The following is a 23080-nucleotide window of genomic DNA, read 5'->3' on the forward strand; positions in this document are numbered from 1 at the left end:
CTACTTCCCTCGTCACTACAGAATATAGCCCTTACAAACTATAGACAACCAAATATAGACCTTACAAACTATGAGCCATAAAATAAGTAAATATTTACTCTTACCTAACCAGTTGCTTCCATTTGCACGTTTAAATCCTGCTGTCCCGAGGAGCTCCAAACAAACATTCTGCTTTCAGTCTCATCATTCTTGCGCTCTTTTATCCTCCTGGTCCTGCTCTCCGTCTCGCTTTTCCTTGCACTCTTTTATCCTGTTGACTCTGCTCTCAGCCTGCTATTTCTCATGCTCTATTATCCTCCTGGCTCCACTTTCAATCTTGCTCTTCTTCCTGGTGAGCTCCGGGGCCTGGAGGATCCAGTAGTATCATTTGACTGACTTCTGCTGAGGGCTGTGCAACATTTCCATCTGTTTCCTTCTGCTGTCGTTATCAGATTTGGTTTGCCGCGGCAGAGTGGTCCACTTGGGCGGCCGTTTTTGAGTTTAATGCCTCCCTGTTGGAATTTTGTTTGGGTTGTGATTGTGGTATTATGTTACTTGGACTGTTCCGCCACTGGTTGGTCGGAGAGTTGTGCTACGATGCTCCTGCCTGTGAGCTGACGGTTGCCTGCGGCTGATAATTGACGACTAAAGACACTGGCAGGTTGTACGCTGCAGAGGCACACCAGGGGTGGGATTCTCCATTTTGCTGGCACCCAGGGGGTCCTGCGGACGTAATGGAAACTCCATTGACCAGCCAGCGTAACGGTGAAACCTCCCGGTGGGTCGGGGCAGAAATGCGGCGTGGAAGGGCGGAGTATCCAGCCCCAGATGTGCGGATGAGCACAGTGAAGACTCGTTGAGTTAGCTAGTTGTTCTTTAAGGGACTGTGGGTCCTGTGGCGGCATGCGAGGAACCCAGCTGTTTTTAAAAATATATTCAATGTGGTTTTATATGATTGTGAGAAATGTACAGGAAACACTTCGGGGTGACAGCTCCCCTGGTTTTGGGATGTGCTGTAGATCCCCTTTCTCCACGCTGGCAGTATGAAAGAGCATATGGGATGTTGATCACAGACATAGAATTTACAGCGCAGAAAGAGGCCATTCAGCCCATAGAGTCTGCTGGCCCTTGGAAAGAGCACCCCCATTTAAGTCCATACCTCCAACCTATCCTGGTAACCCAGTAACCCCACCTAACCTTTTTGGACACTAAGGGCAATTTAGCAAGGCCAATCCATTTAATCTGCACACCTTTGGACTGTGGGAGGAAACCGGAGCACCCAGAGGAAACCCACACAGACACGGGGAGAATGAGCTGGACGTTGTCTATTAGCCTCCCATCTGGACCTTCTGTGGCTAGAAGAAACGCCATGCCGATTGGTCCTTGGGCTGATGGCTCCGACGCCATGATGGGTTCCCGGGTTAGTTGTTGGTGACTTCGTCCCCGGTGTGATTAGTAGGGGTGTCAGCCCAGAAGTAATGATCAGCAGTGAACACGCCAGGCCGTCCTGCACCCCGTTTGGTTGCGTCCTCTAGGAATCATAACGCTGTTTGTTTTTTCTGTAGTCGCCCTGCCACTGTAGGTGTTGCACAGATTTTCATCTTTTTCCTCAATTTTTTTTCTCCTTCATGGTCCTCCTTGGGAGGATTTGCGGACTTGGGGGAGGGCTGTAATAACCTGCACCTGACACATCCAGTTGAGGATGATAGTTTCCCTGTGCTCAATGGCTTAATTTAGGGTCCAATCAACTGAATACAATAACAAAAATTAACTCAAGGATAAATTAAAAGGGTCCCCTACTGGTAGGGGCGTTGCCCAAAACGAACACAGAAAAACGGAAACTTAGCAACATCAAATCATAATGTTAAAAGAGGGTTTGATAAAGCAATCCAACCCCTGCGGTGCCCACCAGGCACGGAAGACCTCGAGAATGCCCGTGGACACATAATGCTCCCTCTCCAGGGACAGCTGGCTGTGAATGAAGCTGCGGAAGAGGGGGAAGGCAGTCCGTTTTGTGCCCATTGGTGCTACAAGCTCCCCCAGTATGAGCAGTGCAGCTTATAAACTCAGGTAATGTGGGGCTGACCAGAAAGGACCCTGATGTGGAAATGCCAGCGTTGGACTGGGGTGAGCACAGTAAGAAGTCTTACAACACCAGGTCAAAGTCCAACAGGATGGTTTCAAACCCTAGCTTTTGGAGCACTGCTCCTTTGGTGAATCAGTGAGAGGTACAGGGCCTTGTGTAGGTAATGTTGTTTTCTGAATAAAAATACTTTTTAAAAATTAATTGGACTCCCCTGGCTTTACTAAACTAATTAAAAACAACTGACAGTAAAATGAAGCAGCAAAAAATAATAATCTTTACTATTGTCACAAGTAGGCTTACATTAACACTGCAATGAAGTTACTGTGAAAGTCCATAACGCTCGTGATAAAGAATAGTTCCATATATCGTCGTTCAAGGAGTTGAGGATAGCACAGGGTTTGGTGTTGATGATATAGGTGTTGAACATAGAACAGTACAGCACAGAACAGGCCCTTCGGCCCTCAATGTTGTGCCGAGCCATGATCACCCTACTCAAACCCACATATCCACCCTATACCCGTAACCCAACAAGTATTTCTCACGGACTTCTTGAAAACCTCGAGTACCAATGAAGTCACGAAGGCAGGAAACGTAATGGGGTAAAAGACAAGAGGTCATGGTTAATTTCGTGATATTGTAGTCTAGAATACCGATTTAGCAGGTTCAGTCAAGGCTGTCCTGATCCCAAAAGAAATGACAAATGGCGCCGGATCCTCCCATAGTTCCGCGCGAGGGAGAAGCCGCTGCATCGATTACAGAAACCGCGCAGGCGCAGAGTGGGCAGGCATGCGTCACGGCCTGAACACCCAGCGGGCGCCATTTTCAGGTAAGGAGGCGTTGACCCTGTCCCCAATACCCGGAATCGGAGAGAGAATATCACCAATACCCGGATTCAGAAAGAGAGAATATCCCCAATACCCGGAATCGGAGAGAGAATATCACCAATACCCGGATTCAGAAAGAGAGAATATCACCAATACCCGGATTCAGAAAGAGAGAATATCCCCAATACCCGGAATCGGAGAGACAATATCCCCAATATCCGGAATCAGAGAGAGAGAATTTCCACAATACCCGGAATCAGAGAGAGAGAGAGTGAGAATATCCCCAACAGCCTGAATCAGAGAGAGAGAGAGAATATCCCCAATACCCGGATGCAGAGAGAGAGAATATCCCCAATATCCGGAATCAGAGAGAGAGAATTTCCACAATACCCGGAATCAGAGAGAGAGAATACCCCCAATCCCCGGAATCAAAGAGAGAGAATACTCCCAATACCCGGAATCAGAAAGAGAGAATTTCACCAATATCCGGAATCAGAGAGAGAGAATATTCCCAATACCCGGATTCAGAGAGAGAGAATATCCCCAATACTCAGAATCAGAGAGAGAGAATATCCCAACTACCCGGAGTCAGAGAGAGCGAGAGAATACCCCCAATACCCGGAATCAGAGAGAGAGAGAGAATATCCCCAATACCCGGAATCAGAGAGAGAGAGAATATCCGGAATCGGAGAGCGAGAGAGAATATCCCCAATATCCGGAATCAGAGAGAGAGAATTTCCACAATACCCGGAATCAGAGAGAGAGAATACCCTCAATCCCCGGAATCAGAGAGAGAGAATATCCCCAAAACCCGGAATCAGAGAGAGAGAGAATACTCCCAATACCCGGAATCAGAAAGAGAGAATTTCACCAATATCCGGAATCAGAGAGAGAGAATATTCCCAATACCCGGATTCAGAGAGAGAGAATATCCCCAATACTCAGAATCAGAGAGAGAGAATATCCCAACTACCCGGAGTCAGAGAGAGCGAGAGAATACCCCCAATACCCGGAATCAGAGAGAGAGAGAGAATATCCCCAATACCCGGAATCAGAGAGAGAGAGAATACCCGGAATCAGAGAGCGAGAGAGAATATCCCCAATACCCGGAATCAGAGAGCGAGAGAGAATATCCCCAATACCCGGAATCAGAGAGAGAATATCCCCAATACCCGGAATCAGAGAGAGAGAATATCCCCAATACCTGGAATCAGAGAGAGAGAATATCCCCAATACGCGGAATCAGAGAGAGAGATAATATCCCCAATACCCGGAATCAGAGAGAGAGAGAATATCCCAAATACCTGGAATCAGAGAGAGAGAGAATATCCCCAATACCTGGAATCAGAGAGAGATTATCCCCAATACCCGGAATCGGTGAAGAGAGAATATCCCCAATACCCGAAATCAGAGAGAGGGAGAATACCCCCAATAGCCGGAATCAGAGAGAGAGAATATCCCCAATACCCGGAATCAGAGAGAAAGAATATCTCCAATACCCAGAATCAGAGAGAGAGAGAGAATATCCCCAATACCCGGAATCAGAGAGAGAGAGAATATCCCCAATGCTCGGAATCAGAGCAAGAGAGAGAATTTCCCCAATATGCGGAATCTGAGAGAGAGAATATCCCCAATACCCGGAATCAGAGAGAGAATATCCCCAATACCCGGAATCAGAGAGAGAGAATATCCCCAATACCTGGAATCAGAGAGAGAGAATATCCCCAATACGCGGAATCAGAGAGAGAGATAATATCCCCAATACCCGGAATCAGAGAGAGAGAGAATATCCCAAATACCTGGAATCAGAGAGAGAGAGAATATCCCCAATACCTGGAATCAGAGAGAGATTATCCCCAATACCCGGAATCGGAGAGAGAGAGAATATCCCCAATACCCGAAATCAGAGAGAGGGAGAATACCCCCAATAGCCGGAATCAGAGAGAGAGAATATCCCCAATACGTGGAATCAGAGAGAGAGAATATTCCCAATACCCGGAATCAGAGAGAGAGAATATTCCCAATACCCGGATTCAGAGAGAGAGAATATCCCCAATACTCAAAATCAGAGAGAGGGAGAATACCCCCAATAGCCGGAATCAGAGAGAGAGAATATCCCAAATACCCGGAATGAGAGAGGAAGAATATCTCCAATACCCGGAATCAGAGAGAGAGAGAGAGAGAGAATATCCCCAATACCCGGAATCAGAGAGAGGGAGAATATCCCCAATACTCGGAATCAGAGCAAGAGAGAGAATTTCCCCAATTCCCGGAATCAGAGAGAGAGAATATCCCCAAAATCTGGAATCAGAGAGAGAGATAATACCCCCAATACCCGGAATCAGAGAGAATATCCCCAATACCCGGAATCAGAGAGAATATCCCCAACAAGCCGGAATCAGAGAGAAAGGGAGAGAATATCCCCAATACCCGGAATCAGAGAGAGAGAGAATATCCCCAATACGTGGAATCAGAGAGAGAGAATATCCCCAATACCCGGAATCAGTGAGAGACAGAGAGAATATCCCCAATACCCGGAATCAGAAAGAGAGAATTTCCCCAATACGTGGAATCAGAGAGAGAATATCCCCAATACCCGGAAACAGAGAGAGAGAATATCCCCAATCCCCGGATCCAAAGAGAGAGAATATCCCCAATACCCGGAATCAGAGGGAGAGAGAATATCCCCAATACCCGGAATCAGAGAGAGAGAATTTCCACAATACCCGGAATCAGAGAGAGAGAGAGAGAGAATATCCCCAATACGCGGAATCAGAGAGAGAGAGAATATCCCCAAAACCCGGAATCAGAGAGCGAATAACCCCAATACTCGGAATCACAGAGAGAGAATATCCCCAATACCCGCATTCAGAGAGAGAATATCCCCAATACCCGAAATCAGAGAGAGGGAGAATACCCCCAATAGCCGGAATCAGAGAGAGAGAATATCCCCAATACCCGGAATCAGAGAGAAAGAATATCTCCAATACCCGGAATCAGAGAGAGAGAGAGAATATCCCCAATACCCGGAATCAGAGAGAGAGAGAATATCCCCAATGCTCGGAATCAGAGCAAGAGAGAGAATTTCCCCAATATGCGGAATCTGAGAGAGAGAATATCCCCAATACCCGGAATCAGAGAGAGAATATCCCCAATACCCGGAATCAGAGAGAGAGAATATCCCCAATACCTGGAATCAGAGAGAGAGAATATCCCCAATACGCGGAATCAGAGAGAGAGATAATATCCCCAATACCCGGAATCAGAGAGAGAGAGAATATCCCAAATACCTGGAATCAGAGAGAGAGAGAATATCCCCAATACCTGGAATCAGAGAGAGATTATCCCCAATACCCGGAATCGGAGAGAGAGAGAATATCCCCAATACCCGAAATCAGAGAGAGGGAGAATACCCCCAATAGCCGGAATCAGAGAGAGAGAATATCCCCAATACCCGGAATCAGAGAGAAAGAATATCTCCAATACCCGGAATCAGAGAGAGAGAGAGAATATCCCCAATACCCGGAATCAGAGAGAGAGAGAATATCCCCAATGCTCGGAATCAGAGCAAGAGAGAGAATTTCCCCAATATGCGGAATCTGAGAGAGAGAATATCCCCAATACCCGGAATCAGAGAGAGAGAATATCCCCAATACCCGGAATCAGAGAGAGAGAGAATATCCCCAATACCCGGAATCAGAAAGAGAGAATATCCCCAATACCCGGAATCAGAGAGAGAGAGAATATCCCCAATACCCGGAATCAGAAAGAGAGAATTTCACCAATACGTGGAATCAGAGAGAGAGAATATCCCCAATACCGGAATCAGAAAGAGAGAATTTCACCAATACGTGGAATCAGAGAGAGAGAATATCCCCAATACCCGGAATCAGAGAGAGAGAATATTCCCAATACCCGGATTCAGAGAGAGAGAATATCCCCAATACTCAAAATCAGAGAGAGGGAGAATACCCCCAATAGCCGGAATCAGAGAGAGAGAATATCCCAAATACCCGGAATGAGAGAGGAAGAATATCTCCAATACCCGGAATCAGAGAGAGAGAGAGAGAGAGAATATCCCCAATACCCGGAATCAGAGAGAGGGAGAATATCCCCAATACTCGGAATCAGAGCAAGAGAGAGAATTTCCCCAATTCCCGGAATCAGAGAGAGAGAATATCCCCAAAATCTGGAATCAGAGAGAGAGATAATACCCCCAATACCCGGAATCAGAGAGAATATCCCCAATACCCGGAATCAGAGAGAATATCCCCAACAAGCCGGAATCAGAGAGAAAGGGAGAGAATATCCCCAATACCCGGAATCAGAGAGAGAGAGAATATCCCCAATACGTGGAATCAGAGAGAGAGAATATCCCCAATACCCGGAATCAGTGAGAGACAGAGAGAATATCCCCAATACCCGGAATCAGAAAGAGAGAATTTCCCCAATACGTGGAATCAGAGAGAGAATATCCCCAATACCCGGAAACAGAGAGAGAGAATATCCCCAATCCCCGGATCCAAAGAGAGAGAATATCCCCAATACCCGGAATCAGAGGGAGAGAGAATATCCCCAATACCCGGAATCAGAGAGAGAGAATTTCCACAATACCCGGAATCAGAGAGAGAGAGAGAGAGAATATCCCCAATACGCGGAATCAGAGAGAGAGAGAATATCCCCAAAACCCGGAATCAGAGAGCGAATAACCCCAATACTCGGAATCACAGAGAGAGAATATCCCCAATACCCGCATTCAGAGAGAGAATATCCCCAATACCTGGAATCAGAGAGAGAATATCCCCAATATCCGGAATCAGAGAGAGAGAATTTCCACAATACCCGGAATCAGAGAGAGAGAATACCCCCAATCCCCGGAATCAGAGAGAGAGAATATCCCCAAAACCCGGAATCAGAGAGAGAGAGAATACTCCCAATACCCGGAATCAGAAAGAGAGAATTTCACCAATATCCGGAATCAGAGAGAGAGAATATTCCCAATACCCGGATTCAGAGAGAGAGAATATCCCCAATACTCAGAATCAGAGAGAGAGAATATCCCAACTACCCGGAGTCAGAGAGAGCGAGAGAATACCCCCAATACCCGGAATCAGAGAGAGAGAGAGAATATCCCCAATACCCGGAATCAGAGAGAGAGAGAATACCCGGAATCGGAGAGCGAGAGAGAATATCCCCAATATCCGGAATCAGAGAGAGAGAATTTCCACAATACCCGGAATCAGAGAGAGAGAATACCCCCAATCCCCGGAATCAGAGAGAGAGAATATCCCCAAAACCCGGAATCAGAGAGAGAGAGAATACTCCCAATACCCGGAATCAGAAAGAGAGAATTTCACCAATATCCGGAATCAGAGAGAGAGAATATTCCCAATACCCGGATTCAGAGAGAGAGAATATCCCCAATACTCAGAATCAGAGAGAGAGAATATCCCAACTACCTGGAATCAGAGAGAGAATATCCCCAATACCCGGAATCCAAGAGAGAGAATATCCCCAATACCCAGAATCAGAGAGAGAATATCCCAAATACCCGGAATCAGAGAGCGAGAGAATATCCCCAAATACCAAGAAACAGAGAGAGATAATATCCCAAGTACCCGGAGTCAGAAAGAGCGATAGAATACCCCCAATACCCGGAATCAGAGACCGAGAGAATATCCCCAATACCCGGAATCAGAGAGAGAGAGAGAATATCCCCAATACCCGGAATCAGAGAGAGAGAGAGAATATCTCCAATACCCGGAATCAGAGAGAGAGAATACCCCCAATACCCAGAATCAGAGAGAGAATATCCGCAAAACCCGGAATCGGAGAGAGAATATCACCAATAACCGGAATCAGAGAGAGAGAATATCCCTAATACCGGGAATCAGAGAGAGAGAGAGAGAATATCCCCAATACCTGCAATCAGAGAGAGAATATCCCCAATTCCCGGAATCAGAGGGAGAGAGAGAATATCCCCAATACCCGGAATCAGCGGGAGAGAGAATATCCCGAACACCCGGAATTAGGGCAGCAGGGTAGCATGGTGGTTAGCATAAATGCTTCACAGCTCCAGGGTCCCAGGTTCGATTCCCGGCTGGGTCACTGTCTGTGTGGAGTCTGCACGTCCTCCCCCTGTGTGCGTGGGTTTCCTCCGGGTGCTCCGGTTTCCTCCCACAGTCCAAAGATGTGCGGGTTAGGTGGATTGGCCATGCTAAATTGCCCGTAGTGTCCTAATAAATGTAAGGTTAAGGGGGGGGGGGGTTGTTGGGTTACGGGTATAGGGTGGATATGTGGGTTTGAGTAGGGTGATCATGGCTCGGCACAACATTGAGGGCTGAAGGGCCTGTTCTGTGCTGTACTGTTCTATGTTCTAATGTCCCCAATACCTGGAATCAGAGAGAGAGAATATCCCCAATACCCGGAATCAGAGAGAGAATATCCCCAATACCCGGAATCAGAGAGGGAGAATATCCCCAATACCCGGAATCAGTGAGAGAGAGAGAGAATGTCCCCAATACCTGGAATCAGAGAGAGAGAATATCCCCAATACCCGGAATCCAAGAGAGAGAATATCCCCAATACCCGGAATCCAAGAGAGAGAATATCCCAAATACCCGGAATCAGAGAGCAAGAGAATATCCCCAAATACCAAGAAACAGAGAGAGATAATATCCCAAGTACCCGGAGTCAGAGAGAGCGATAGAATACCCCCAATACCCGGAATCAGAGAGCGAGAGAATATCCCCAATACCCGGAATCAGAGAGAGAGAGAGAATATCCCCAATACCCGGAATCAGAGAGAATATCCCCAACAAGCCGGAATCAGAGAGAAAGGGAGAGAATATCCCCAATACCCGGAATCAGAGAGAGAGAGAATATCCCCAATACGTGGAATCAGAGAGAGAGAATATCCCCAATACCCGGAATCAGTGAGAGACAGAGAGAATATCCCCAATACCCGGAATCAGAAAGAGAGAATTTCCCCAATACGTGGAATCAGAGAGAGAATATCCCCAATACCCGGAAACAGAGAGAGAGAATATCCCCAATCCCCGGATCCAAAGAGAGAGAATATCCCCAATACCCGGAATCAGAGGGAGAGAGAATATCCCCAATACCCGGAATCAGAGAGAGAGAATTTCCACAATACCCGGAATCAGAGAGAGAGAGAGAGAGAATATCCCCAATACGCGGAATCAGAGAGAGAGAGAATATCCCCAAAACCCGGAATCAGAGAGCGAATAACCCCAATACTCGGAATCACAGAGAGAGAATATCCCCAATACCCGCATTCAGAGAGAGAATATCCCCAATACCCGAAATCAGAGAGAGGGAGAATACCCCCAATAGCCGGAATCAGAGAGAGAGAATATCCCCAATACCCGGAATCAGAGAGAAAGAATATCTCCAATACCCGGAATCAGAGAGAGAGAGAGAATATCCCCAATACCCGGAATCAGAGAGAGAGAGAATATCCCCAATGCTCGGAATCAGAGCAAGAGAGAGAATTTCCCCAATATGCGGAATCTGAGAGAGAGAATATCCCCAATACCCGGAATCAGAGAGAGAATATCCCCAATACCCGGAATCAGAGAGAGAGAATATCCCCAATACCTGGAATCAGAGAGAGAGAATATCCCCAATACGCGGAATCAGAGAGAGAGATAATATCCCCAATACCCGGAATCAGAGAGAGAGAGAATATCCCAAATACCTGGAATCAGAGAGAGAGAGAATATCCCCAATACCTGGAATCAGAGAGAGATTATCCCCAATACCCGGAATCGGAGAGAGAGAGAATATCCCCAATACCCGAAATCAGAGAGAGGGAGAATACCCCCAATAGCCGGAATCAGAGAGAGAGAATATCCCCAATACCCGGAATCAGAGAGAAAGAATATCTCCAATACCCGGAATCAGAGAGAGAGAGAGAATATCCCCAATACCCGGAATCAGAGAGAGAGAGAATATCCCCAATGCTCGGAATCAGAGCAAGAGAGAGAATTTCCCCAATATGCGGAATCTGAGAGAGAGAATATCCCCAATACCCGGAATCAGAGAGAGAGAATATCCCCAATACCCGGAATCAGAGAGAGAGAGAATATCCCCAATACCCGGAATCAGAAAGAGAGAATATCCCCAATACCCGGAATCAGAGAGAGAGAGAATATCCCCAATACCCGGAATCAGAAAGAGAGAATTTCACCAATACGTGGAATCAGAGAGAGAGAATATCCCCAATACCGGAATCAGAAAGAGAGAATTTCACCAATACGTGGAATCAGAGAGAGAGAATATCCCCAATACCCGGAATCAGAGAGAGAGAATATTCCCAATACCCGGATTCAGAGAGAGAGAATATCCCCAATACTCAAAATCAGAGAGAGGGAGAATACCCCCAATAGCCGGAATCAGAGAGAGAGAATATCCCAAATACCCGGAATGAGAGAGGAAGAATATCTCCAATACCCGGAATCAGAGAGAGAGAGAGAGAGAGAATATCCCCAATACCCGGAATCAGAGAGAGGGAGAATATCCCCAATACTCGGAATCAGAGCAAGAGAGAGAATTTCCCCAATTCCCGGAATCAGAGAGAGAGAATATCCCCAAAATCTGGAATCAGAGAGAGAGATAATACCCCCAATACCCGGAATCAGAGAGAATATCCCCAATACCCGGAATCAGAGAGAATATCCCCAACAAGCCGGAATCAGAGAGAAAGGGAGAGAATATCCCCAATACCCGGAATCAGAGAGAGAGAGAATATCCCCAATACGTGGAATCAGAGAGAGAGAATATCCCCAATACCCGGAATCAGTGAGAGACAGAGAGAATATCCCCAATACCCGGAATCAGAAAGAGAGAATTTCCCCAATACGTGGAATCAGAGAGAGAATATCCCCAATACCCGGAAACAGAGAGAGAGAATATCCCCAATCCCCGGATCCAAAGAGAGAGAATATCCCCAATACCCGGAATCAGAGGGAGAGAGAATATCCCCAATACCCGGAATCAGAGAGAGAGAATTTCCACAATACCCGGAATCAGAGAGAGAGAGAGAGAGAATATCCCCAATACGCGGAATCAGAGAGAGAGAGAATATCCCCAAAACCCGGAATCAGAGAGCGAATAACCCCAATACTCGGAATCACAGAGAGAGAATATCCCCAATACCCGCATTCAGAGAGAGAATATCCCCAATACCTGGAATCAGAGAGAGAATATCCCCAATATCCGGAATCAGAGAGAGAGAATTTCCACAATACCCGGAATCAGAGAGAGAGAATACCCCCAATCCCCGGAATCAGAGAGAGAGAATATCCCCAAAACCCGGAATCAGAGAGAGAGAGAATACTCCCAATACCCGGAATCAGAAAGAGAGAATTTCACCAATATCCGGAATCAGAGAGAGAGAATATTCCCAATACCCGGATTCAGAGAGAGAGAATATCCCCAATACTCAGAATCAGAGAGAGAGAATATCCCAACTACCCGGAGTCAGAGAGAGCGAGAGAATACCCCCAATACCCGGAATCAGAGAGAGAGAGAGAATATCCCCAATACCCGGAATCAGAGAGAGAGAGAATACCCGGAATCGGAGAGCGAGAGAGAATATCCCCAATATCCGGAATCAGAGAGAGAGAATTTCCACAATACCCGGAATCAGAGAGAGAGAATACCCCCAATCCCCGGAATCAGAGAGAGAGAATATCCCCAAAACCCGGAATCAGAGAGAGAGAGAATACTCCCAATACCCGGAATCAGAAAGAGAGAATTTCACCAATATCCGGAATCAGAGAGAGAGAATATTCCCAATACCCGGATTCAGAGAGAGAGAATATCCCCAATACTCAGAATCAGAGAGAGAGAATATCCCAACTACCTGGAATCAGAGAGAGAATATCCCCAATACCCGGAATCCAAGAGAGAGAATATCCCCAATACCCAGAATCAGAGAGAGAATATCCCAAATACCCGGAATCAGAGAGCGAGAGAATATCCCCAAATACCAAGAAACAGAGAGAGATAATATCCCAAGTACCCGGAGTCAGAAAGAGCGATAGAATACCCCCAATACCCGGAATCAGAGACCGAGAGAATATCCCCAATACCCGGAATCAGAGAGAGAGAGAGAATATCCCCAATACCCGGAATCAGAGAGAGAGAGAGAATATCTCCAATACCCGGAATCAGAGAGAGAGAATACCCCCAATACCCAGAATCAGAGAGAGAATATCCGCAAAACCCGGAATCGGAGAGAGAATATCACCAATAACCGGAATCAGAGAGAGAGAATATCCCTAATACCGGGAATCAGAGAGAGAGAGAGAGAATATCCCCAATACCTGCAATCAGAGAGAGAATATCCCCAATTCCCGGAATCAGAGGGAGAGAGAGAATATCCCCAATACCCGGAATCAGCGGGAGAGAGAATATCCCGAACACCCGGAATTAGGGCAGCAGGGTAGCATGGTGGTTAGCATAAATGCTTCACAGCTCCAGGGTCCCAGGTTCGATTCCCGGCTGGGTCACTGTCTGTGTGGAGTCTGCACGTCCTCCCCCTGTGTGCGTGGGTTTCCTCCGGGTGCTCCGGTTTCCTCCCACAGTCCAAAGATGTGCGGGTTAGGTGGATTGGCCATGCTAAATTGCCCGTAGTGTCCTAATAAATGTAAGGTTAAGGGGGGGGGGGGGTTGTTGGGTTACGGGTATAGGGTGGATATGTGGGTTTGAGTAGGGTGATCATGGCTCGGCACAACATTGAGGGCTGAAGGGCCTGTTCTGTGCTGTACTGTTCTATGTTCTAATGTCCCCAATACCTGGAATCAGAGAGAGAGAATATCCCCAATACCCGGAATCAGAGAGAGAATATCCCCAATACCCGGAATCAGAGAGGGAGAATATCCCCAATACCCGGAATCAGTGAGAGAGAGAGAGAATGTCCCCAATACCTGGAATCAGAGAGAGAGAATATCCCCAATACCCGGAATCCAAGAGAGAGAATATCCCCAATACCCGGAATCCAAGAGAGAGAATATCCCAAATACCCGGAATCAGAGAGCAAGAGAATATCCCCAAATACCAAGAAACAGAGAGAGATAATATCCCAAGTACCCGGAGTCAGAGAGAGCGATAGAATACCCCCAATACCCGGAATCAGAGAGCGAGAGAATATCCCCAATACCCGGAATCAGAGAGAGAGAGAGAATATCCCCAATACCCGGAATCAGAGAGAGAGAGAATACCCCCAATACCCGAATCAGAGAGAGAGAATATCCCCAACACCCGGAATCAGAGAGAGAGAATATCCCCAATACCCGGAATCAGAGAGAGAGAATATCCCCAATACCCGGAATCACAGAGAGGGAATATCCGCAATACCCGGAATCAGAGAGTGAGAATATCCCCAATAACCGGAATCAGAGAGAGAAGATCCCCATTACCCGGAATCAGAGAGAGAATATCCCCAATACCCGGAATCAGAGAGAGAGAGAATATCCCCAATACCCGGAATCAGAGAGAGAGAGAGAGAGAGAATATCTCCAATAGCGGGAATCAGAGAGAGAATATCCCCAATACCCAGAATCAGACAGAGAGAGAGACAGAATATCCCCAATACCCGGAATCAGAGAGAGAGAGAGAATATCCCAATACCCGGTATCAGAGAGAGGGAGAATACCCCCAATAGACGGAATCAGAGGGAGAGAATATCCCCAATACCTGGAATCAGAGAGAGAGAATATCCTCAATACCCGGAATCAGTGAGAGAGAGACTATCCCAAATACCCGGAATCAGAGAGTGAGAGACAATATCCCCATTACCCGGAATCAGAGAGAGAGAGAGAATATCCCCAATACCCGGAATCAGAGAGAGAATATCCCCAAAACCCGGAATCGGAGAGAGAATATCACTAATAACCGGAATCAGAGAGAGAGAATATCCCTAATACCGGGAATCAGAGAGAGAGAGAGAATATCCCCAATACCTGGTATCAGAGAGAGAATATCCCCAATTCCCGGAATCAGAGGGAGAGAGAGAATATCCCCAATACCTGGAATCAGCGGGAGAGAGAATATCCCGAACACCCGGAATTAGAGAGAGAATATCTGCAATTCCAGGAATCAGAGAGAGAGAATATCCCCAATACCCGGAATCAGAGAGAGAGAGAATATCCCCAATGCCCGGAATCAGAGGGATAGAATATCCCCAATACCCGGAATCAGAGAGGGAGAATATCCCAAGTACCCGGAGTCAGAGAGAGCGATAGAATACCCCCAATACCCGGAATCAGAGAGTGAGAGAATATCCCCAATACCCGGAATCGGAGAGAGAGAGAGAGAATATCCCCAATACCCGGAATCAGAGAGTGAGAGAATATCCCCAATACCCGGAATCAGAGAGAGAGAGAGAATATCCCCAATACCCGGAATCAGAGAGAGAGAGAATAGCCCCATACCCGGAATCAGAGAGAGAATATCCCCAATATCTGGAATCAGAGAGAGAGAGAACATCCCCAATACCCGGAAACAGAGAGCGAATAACCCCAATACTCGGAATCAGAGAGAGGGAATATCCCCAAAACACGGAATCAGAGAGAGAGAATCTCCCCAATACCCGGAATCAGAGAGAGAGGGAATGTCCGCAATACCCAGAATCAGAGAGTGAGAATATCCCCAATAACCGGAATCAGAGAGAGAATATCCCCAATACCCAGAATCAGAGAGAGAGAATATCCCCAATACCCGGAATCAGAGAGAGAGAGAGAATATCCCCAATACCCGGAATCAGAGAGAGAGAGAGAATATCCTCAATACCCGGAATCAGAGAGAAAGAGAATATCCCCAATACCCGGAATCAGTGAGAGAGAGAATATCCCAAATACCCGGAATCAGAGAGAGAGAGAATATCCCCAATACCCGGAATCAGTGAGAGAGAGAATATCTCAAATACCCGGAATCAGAGATAGAATATCCCCAATTCCCGGAATCAGAGACAGAGAGAGAGAATGTCCCCAATACCTGGAATCAGAGAGAGAGAATATCCCCAATACCCGGAATCCGAGAGAGAGAATATCCCCAATACCCGGAATCCAAGAGAGAGAATATCCCCAATACCCAGAATCAGAGAGAGAGAATATCCCAAATACCCGGAATCAGAGAGCGAGAGAATATCCCCAAATACCAAGAAACAGAGAGAGATAATATCCCAAGTACCCGGAGTCAGAGAGAGCGATAGGATACCCCCAATACCCGGAATCAGAGAGCGAGAGAATATCCCCAATACCCGGAATCAGAAAGAGAGAGAGAATATCCCCAATACCCGGAATCAGAGAGAGAGAGAGAATACCCCCAATACCCGGAATCAGAGAGAGAGAATATCCCCAATACCTGGAATCAGAGAGAGAGAATATCCCCAATACCCGGAAACAGAGTGCGAATAACCCCAATACTGGGAATCAGAGAGAGAGAATATCCCCAACACCCGGAATCAGAGAGAGAGAATATCCCCAATACCCGGAAACAGAGTGCGAATAACCCCAATACTGGGAATCAGAGAGAGAGAATATCCCCAACACCCGGAATCAGAGAGAGAGAATATCCCCAATACCCGGATTACAGAGAGAGGGAATGTCCGCAATACCCGGAATCAGAGAGTGAGAATATCCCCATTACCCGGAATCAGAGAGAGAATATCCCCAATACCCGGAATCAGAGAGAGAGAGAGAGAATTTCCACAATATCCGGAATCAGAGACATAGAGAGACAATATCTCCAATACTGGGAATCAGAGAGAGAATATCCCCAATACCCAGAATCAGACACAGAGAGAGAGAGAGAATATCCCCAATACCCAGAATCAGATAGAGAGAGAATATCCCCAATACCCGGAATCAGAGAGAGAGAGAGAGAATATCCCCAATACCCGGAATCAGAGAGAAAGAGAGAATATCCCCAATACCCGGAATCAGTGAGAGAGAGAATATCCCAAATACCCGGAATCAGAGAGAGAGAGAGAATATCCCCAATACCCGGAATCAGTGAGAGAGAGAATATCCCAAATACCCGGAATCAGAGAGAGAGAGAATATCCCAAATACCCGGAATCAGAGAGAGAATATCCCCAATACCCGGAATCAGAGAGAGAGAATATCCCCAATACCCGGAATCAGAGAGGGAGAATATCCCCAATACCCGGAATCAGTGAGAGAGACAGAAAATGTCCCCAATACCCGGAATCAGAGAGAGAATATCCCCAATAGCCGGAATCAGAGAGAGAGAATATCCCCAATACCCGGAATCAGAGAGAGAGAGAGAGAATATCCCCAATACCCGGAATCAGAGAGAGAGAAAATATCCCCAATCCCCGGAATCAGAGAGAGGGAATATCCCCAATACCCGGAATCAGAGAGAGAGGGAATATCCCCAATACCCAAAATCAGATAGAAAGAATATCCCCAATACCCGGAATCAGAGAGAGAGAATATCCCCAATACCCGGAATCAGAGAGAGAGAGAATATCCCCAATACGCGGAATCAGAGAGAGGCAATATCCCCAATACCCGGAATCAGAGAGAGAGGGAATGTCCGCAATACCCGGAATCAGAGAGTGAGAATATCCCCAATACCCGGAATCAGAGAGAGAATATCCCCAATACCCGGAATCAGAGAGAGAATATCCCCAATACCCGGAATCAGAGAGAGAATATCCCCAATACCCGGAATCAGAGAGCGAATATCCCCAATACCTGGAATCAGAGAGAGAGAGAATATCCCCAATACGCGGAATCAGAGAGAGAGAGAATATCCCCAATACGCGGAATCAGAGAGAGGCAATATCCCCAATACCCGGAATCAGAGAGAGAGAGAATATCCCCAATACGCAGATTCAGAGAGAGGCAATATCCCCAATACCCGGAATCAGAGAGAGAGGGAATGTCCGCAATACCCGGAATCAGAGAGTGAGAATATCCCCAATACCCGGAATCAGAGAGAGAATATCCCCAATACCCGGAATCAGAGAGAGAATATCCTCAATACCCGGAATCCGAGTGAGAGAATATCCCCAATACCCGGAATCAGTGAGAGAGAATATCCCCAATACCTGGAATCAGAGAGAGAGACAATAGTGTCAGCCCGCTTCCCCATGAAGAGTTCTGGCTGGACTGATACCCCGAAGACTGCCACTTTCGAGCTTGGCTCCACCCTCACCGCCACAACCTTGGACATTGCCGCAAAGAAGGCTGTCCTGTACCCGGGAAGTCTGGGGAATGCCTGGAACATGTGGTAGGCCGGGCCTCCCTGGCACCGTTCACATTTGTCCTCTCCCTCCGAGAAGAACCTGCTCATCTAGTTCTGGTTAGGTATGCTTTGTGCACCATTTTCAATTGCCTCTTCTAACAGTTGGACATCCGTGTCCGCGCAGTTCCCCCGACCAAAGTCGCCTGCATCCAACAGTTCCTCTATCATTGAGTGTCTCGGCGTCTGTCGTCCCTAACTATCAATGCCCCCCTGTCCTGTCTCCACCTTTTAAAGGAGGAGTCAATTGTGAATCTGTGATTGTTGCAGATGGGCCTATGGTGGACATGTCAGTAAGGCTGAAGTGCTACCTCAGCTAGTTCCATGACCAGACCATGGCTATTACCACTGAGCTTATGGGGTGCTTAGCTGTCGGGGATGGGTGTGTTGCTATGACAAGAGCCTGGCGGGACATTCCTATGCAGAAACTCTCCTCCATTCTTAGCCATTCTGCTTCTGGCTCCCTTACCCATCCCCTCACTCTTTCAAACAGGATGAGGACCCTGGGCAGTACGTTCATCTTAATTGTCTGCAACCTCCCCGCCAGGGAGTGAGAGAGTATGTCCCACCTCTGCAGGTCCTTCTTTACCTCCTCCATCAGACTAGTCAGGTTCAATTTGTGAATTCGTGTCCAGTCGTGGGCAATTTGGATCAGCAGGTAGAATTTATTTTGGGCTTGTCCCTCTCCCTTGTGGGTTAACTGGGAAGATTTCACTTTTGATCAAGTTGAGTTTGTAGTCCGAGAAAGTTTGAGCTCTTTCAGGAGTGTCACAATCCCCCTCCATGTTGCTTTGAGGGTCCGAGACACACAGGAGCAGGTCATCGGCATAGAATGAGAACCAGTTGTTCAATCACCAGGGCAAATAGGAGTGCAGACAGCAGGCCTTGTGCCTCTGTGCAGCTGGAAGTATTTAGAGCTGGTGGTATTGGTCTGCATGCTCGCTGTGGGAGAGTGGTACTGGAGTTTCACCCAGGCAGTGAACCCTGCTCCGAGCCCAAACCTCTCCAGTACCTCTATGAAGTACTTCAATTCGACTGTGTCGAAGGCTTTTTCTGCGGCCAGGGAGATAATCACCTCTGGTGTTCTTTCCCCGGATGGGGTCATTGTCACGCTCAGCAGGCGCCTGATGTTTGACGTCAGATGTCTACCCTTAACAAAGCCTGTCTGATCCTTACCTTCTAAGTGATTAACATATACCAATCAAAAGAGTACATTTGTTTCGGAATTATCTGTATCCATTCACAACTAATAATTAGGATTACATAATGTATAACATATGGGCGATTGGCAGGCAGTGACTAGAGGGGTACCACCGGGATCTGTGCTAGGACCCCAACTGTTCACATTATATATCAATGTTTTGAACGAGAGAACTAAATGTATTATCACCAAATTTGCGGATGATACAAAGTTGGGTGGGAGGGTGAGCTGTGAGGAGGATGCAGAGATGCTTCAATGGGATTTGGACAGACTGAGTGAGTGAACACATGCATGGCAGATGCAGTATAATATAGATAAACGTGAGATTATCCACTTCGGTGGCAAAAATAGGACGGCAGATTATTATTTGAATGGGTGTAAATTGAGAAAGGTAGATACCCAGCAAGACCTTGGTATCCTCGTGCATCAATTGCTGAAAGTAAGCGTGCAGGTACAGCAGGCAGTAAAGAAGGCAAATGGTATTTTGGCCTTCATAGCGAGAGGATTTGACGATAGGAATATCGCTGTTTTAATGCAATTATATAATAATCTTTATTCTCACAAGTAGGCTTACATTAACACTGCAATGAAGTTACTGTGAAAAGCCCCTAGTCGCCAAATTGCGGCGCCTGTTCTGGTTCAGAAGAGGAGAATTTAGAACGTTGAATTCACTTAACAGCACGTCTTTCGGGACTTGTGGGAGGAAACCGAGCACCTAGAGAAAATCCATGCAGACACGGGGAGAACGTGTATTCTCCGCACAGACAGTGACCCAAGCGGGAATCGAACCCGAGACCCTGGTGCTGTGAAGCAACAGTGCTAACCACTACTATCATGCCACCGAGGCCACACCTGGAGAATTGTTTGTAGTCTTTGTGTCCTTATCTGAGGAAGGATGTTCTTACTATGGAGGGAGTGTAGCGAAGGTCTCCAGGCTGATATCTGGGATGGAGGGAGTGTCATATGAGTCTGTTAGGATTATATTCGGAGTGCAAAGAATTTTGGAAAATGACCGCCAATGGATCTACTAAATCTAGGGCTACTTCCTTAAGTACTCTGGGGTGAAGATTATCAGGCCCTGGAGATTTATCCGCCTTCAATCCCACTAATTTTCCTGAAACCGTTTCTGTACTAATACTAATTTCCTTCACCTCCTCACTAAAACTTCCGGTACATAATTCATGTCTTCCTTTGTGAATACAGAAGTAAAGTACAAATTTAGTTAGGCGGCAGTGGTTATTGTTGTTCACAGCACCAGGGACCCAGGTTCGATTTCCAGCTTGGGTCACTTAACAGCACAGAGTCTGCATATTCTCCCCATGTCTGCATATATTTCCTCCGGGTGCTGCGGTTTCCTCCCACAAGTCCCGAAAAACGTGCTTGTTCGGTGAATTGGACATTCTGAATTCTCCCTCTGTGTACCCGAACAGGCGCAGGAATGTGATAACTAGGAGATTTTCACAGTACCTTCATTGCAGTGTTAATGTAAGCCTATTTGTGACACTAATAAAGATTATTATTATTAATTCTTCATCCATTTCTTTGTTCCTCGTTATGAATTTCCCCATTTCTGACTGTAAAGGGTCTACATTCATTTTTGTCAACCTTTTTCTCTTTACATACCTATAGAAATTTTTACAGCCATTTTTTTATGTTTCCACTTCTTAATCAATCCTTTGGTCTGCCATTGCTGAATTTTAAACTGTTCCCAATCCTCAGACCTATTGCTTTTTTTTGCTAACTTGTCTGCCTTTTCTTTGAATCTAATACTATCTCTAATTTCACTTCTAAACCATGGTTTGGCCACAGTTCCTTTTCTACTATTGCGCCAAATAGGAAGAAACAACTTTTGGAGTTCTCCCATTCGTTCCTTGAATGCCTGCCATTGTCTGCCCCCTGTCCTTACTTTCAGTAATGTTTCCCAGTCCATAATAATCAACTCATGCCTCATACCATCATAAAACCATAAGACATAGGAGCAGAATTAGGCCACTTGGCCCATCGAGTCTGCTCCGCCATTCAACCATGGTTGGTATTTTTCGCATCCCCATTCTCCTGCCTTTTCCCCATAACCCCTGATCCCCTTTTTAATAAAGAACCTATCTATCTCTGTCTTAAAGACACTCAGTGATTTGACCTTCTGCAGCAGAGAGTTCCACAGATTCACCATCCTCTGGCTGAAGAAATTCCTCCTCATCTCTGTTTTAAAGCATCGTCCCTTTAGTCTGAAATTGTGTCCTCTGGTTCTAGTTTTTCCTACTAGTGGAAACGTTCTCTCCACGTCCACTCTATCCAGGCCTCGCAGTATCCTGTAAGTTTTAATAAGATCCCCTCTCATCCTTCTAAACTCCACGAGTACAGACTCAGAGCCCTCAACCATTCCTCATACGACAAGCTCTTCATTCCAGGGACCGTTCTTGTGAACCTCCTTTGGATCCTTTCCAAACCCAGCACATCCTTTCTTAGATACGGGCCCAAAACTGCTCACAATACTCCAAATAGAGTCTGACCAGAGCCTTATACAGCCTCAGAAATACATTCATGCTCTTGTATTCTAGCCCTCTCGACATGAATGCTAACATTGCATTTGCCTTCCTAACTGCCAACTGAACCTGCATGTTAACCTTAAGAGAATCGTGAACAAGGACTCCCGAATCCCTTTGAGCTTCTGATTTCCTAAGCATTTCCCCATTTATAAAATAGTCTATGCCTCCATCCATCCTTCCAAAGTGCATAACCTCACACTTTTCCACATTGTATTCCATCTGCCACTTCTTTGCCCACTCCCGTAGCCTGCGGCCCCCCTGTTTCCTCAATACTACCTGTCCCTCTACATATCTTTGTATCATCTGCAAACTTAGCAACAGTGCATTAAGTTCCTTCTTCTAAATCATTAATGTATATTGTGAAAGGTTGTGGTCCCAGCACGACCCCTGAGGCAGACCACTGGTCACCGGCTGCCTTCCTGAAAAATCCCAATTCTCTGGCTTCTGCCAGTCAGCCAATCCTGTATCCTTGCCAGGATCTAATCCTTAATACCATGGGCTCCTAACTTATTTAACAGCCTCCTGTGCGGCACCTTGTCAAATAAATCACGTCCACTAGTTCTCCTTTGTCTAACTGCCTTGTTACCTCCTCAACCAACTCTTACCAGATTTGTCAGACATGACCTCCTTGACGAAGCCATGCTGACTCAGTCCTATTTTACCATGCACTTCCAAGTACTCTGCGATCTCATCTTTAATAATGGACTCTGAAATCTTACCAATGACCGAAGTCAGGCTAACCGGCCGATAATTTCCCTTCTTCTGCCTCCCTCCCTTCTTAAACAGCAGTGATACATTAACCACTTTCAGTCCTCCGGGACCCGCCCTGCTTCATGATTCCTGAACAATCATCACCAATGCCTTCACAATCTCCTCAGCTATCTGTTTTAGATGGGTGAGTCCATCCTGTCCAGATGATTTATCCACCTTCAGATCTTTCAGTTTCCCCAGAACCTTTTCCTTAGTGATGGCACTAAACTCACATGTGCCCGTGATTCTCCTGGAGCTCTGGCATCCCACTGGTGTCTTTATTGAGATTCAGGACCCTAGTCTTAGAATCAACTACCTCACTATCCACCATGATAAAGAATTTTATCATGTTATGGTCACTCATCCCCAAGGGTTCTCTCACAACCAGACTGCCA

The 23080-nt window shown here is 46.6% G+C and overlaps 1 protein-coding gene across 1 annotated transcript in view; it reads left to right on the forward strand.

Annotated features, from left to right (window-relative positions):
- The first annotated feature begins 2851 nt into the window (after positions 1-2851).
- Positions 2852-23080, forward strand: part of LOC119974233 (zinc finger protein 235-like) — a 48029-nt gene continuing 27800 nt past the window's right edge. The window contains exon 1 of the mRNA XM_038813001.1: positions 2852-2891. Coding sequence (XP_038668929.1) covers positions 2852-2891 — 40 coding nt within the window. The remainder of the gene's footprint in view (positions 2892-23080) is intronic.

This window comes from Scyliorhinus canicula, chromosome 12 (genome assembly GCF_902713615.1).
Source record: "Scyliorhinus canicula chromosome 12, sScyCan1.1, whole genome shotgun sequence".
NCBI classification, from domain to species: Eukaryota; Metazoa; Chordata; class Chondrichthyes; order Carcharhiniformes; family Scyliorhinidae; genus Scyliorhinus; species Scyliorhinus canicula.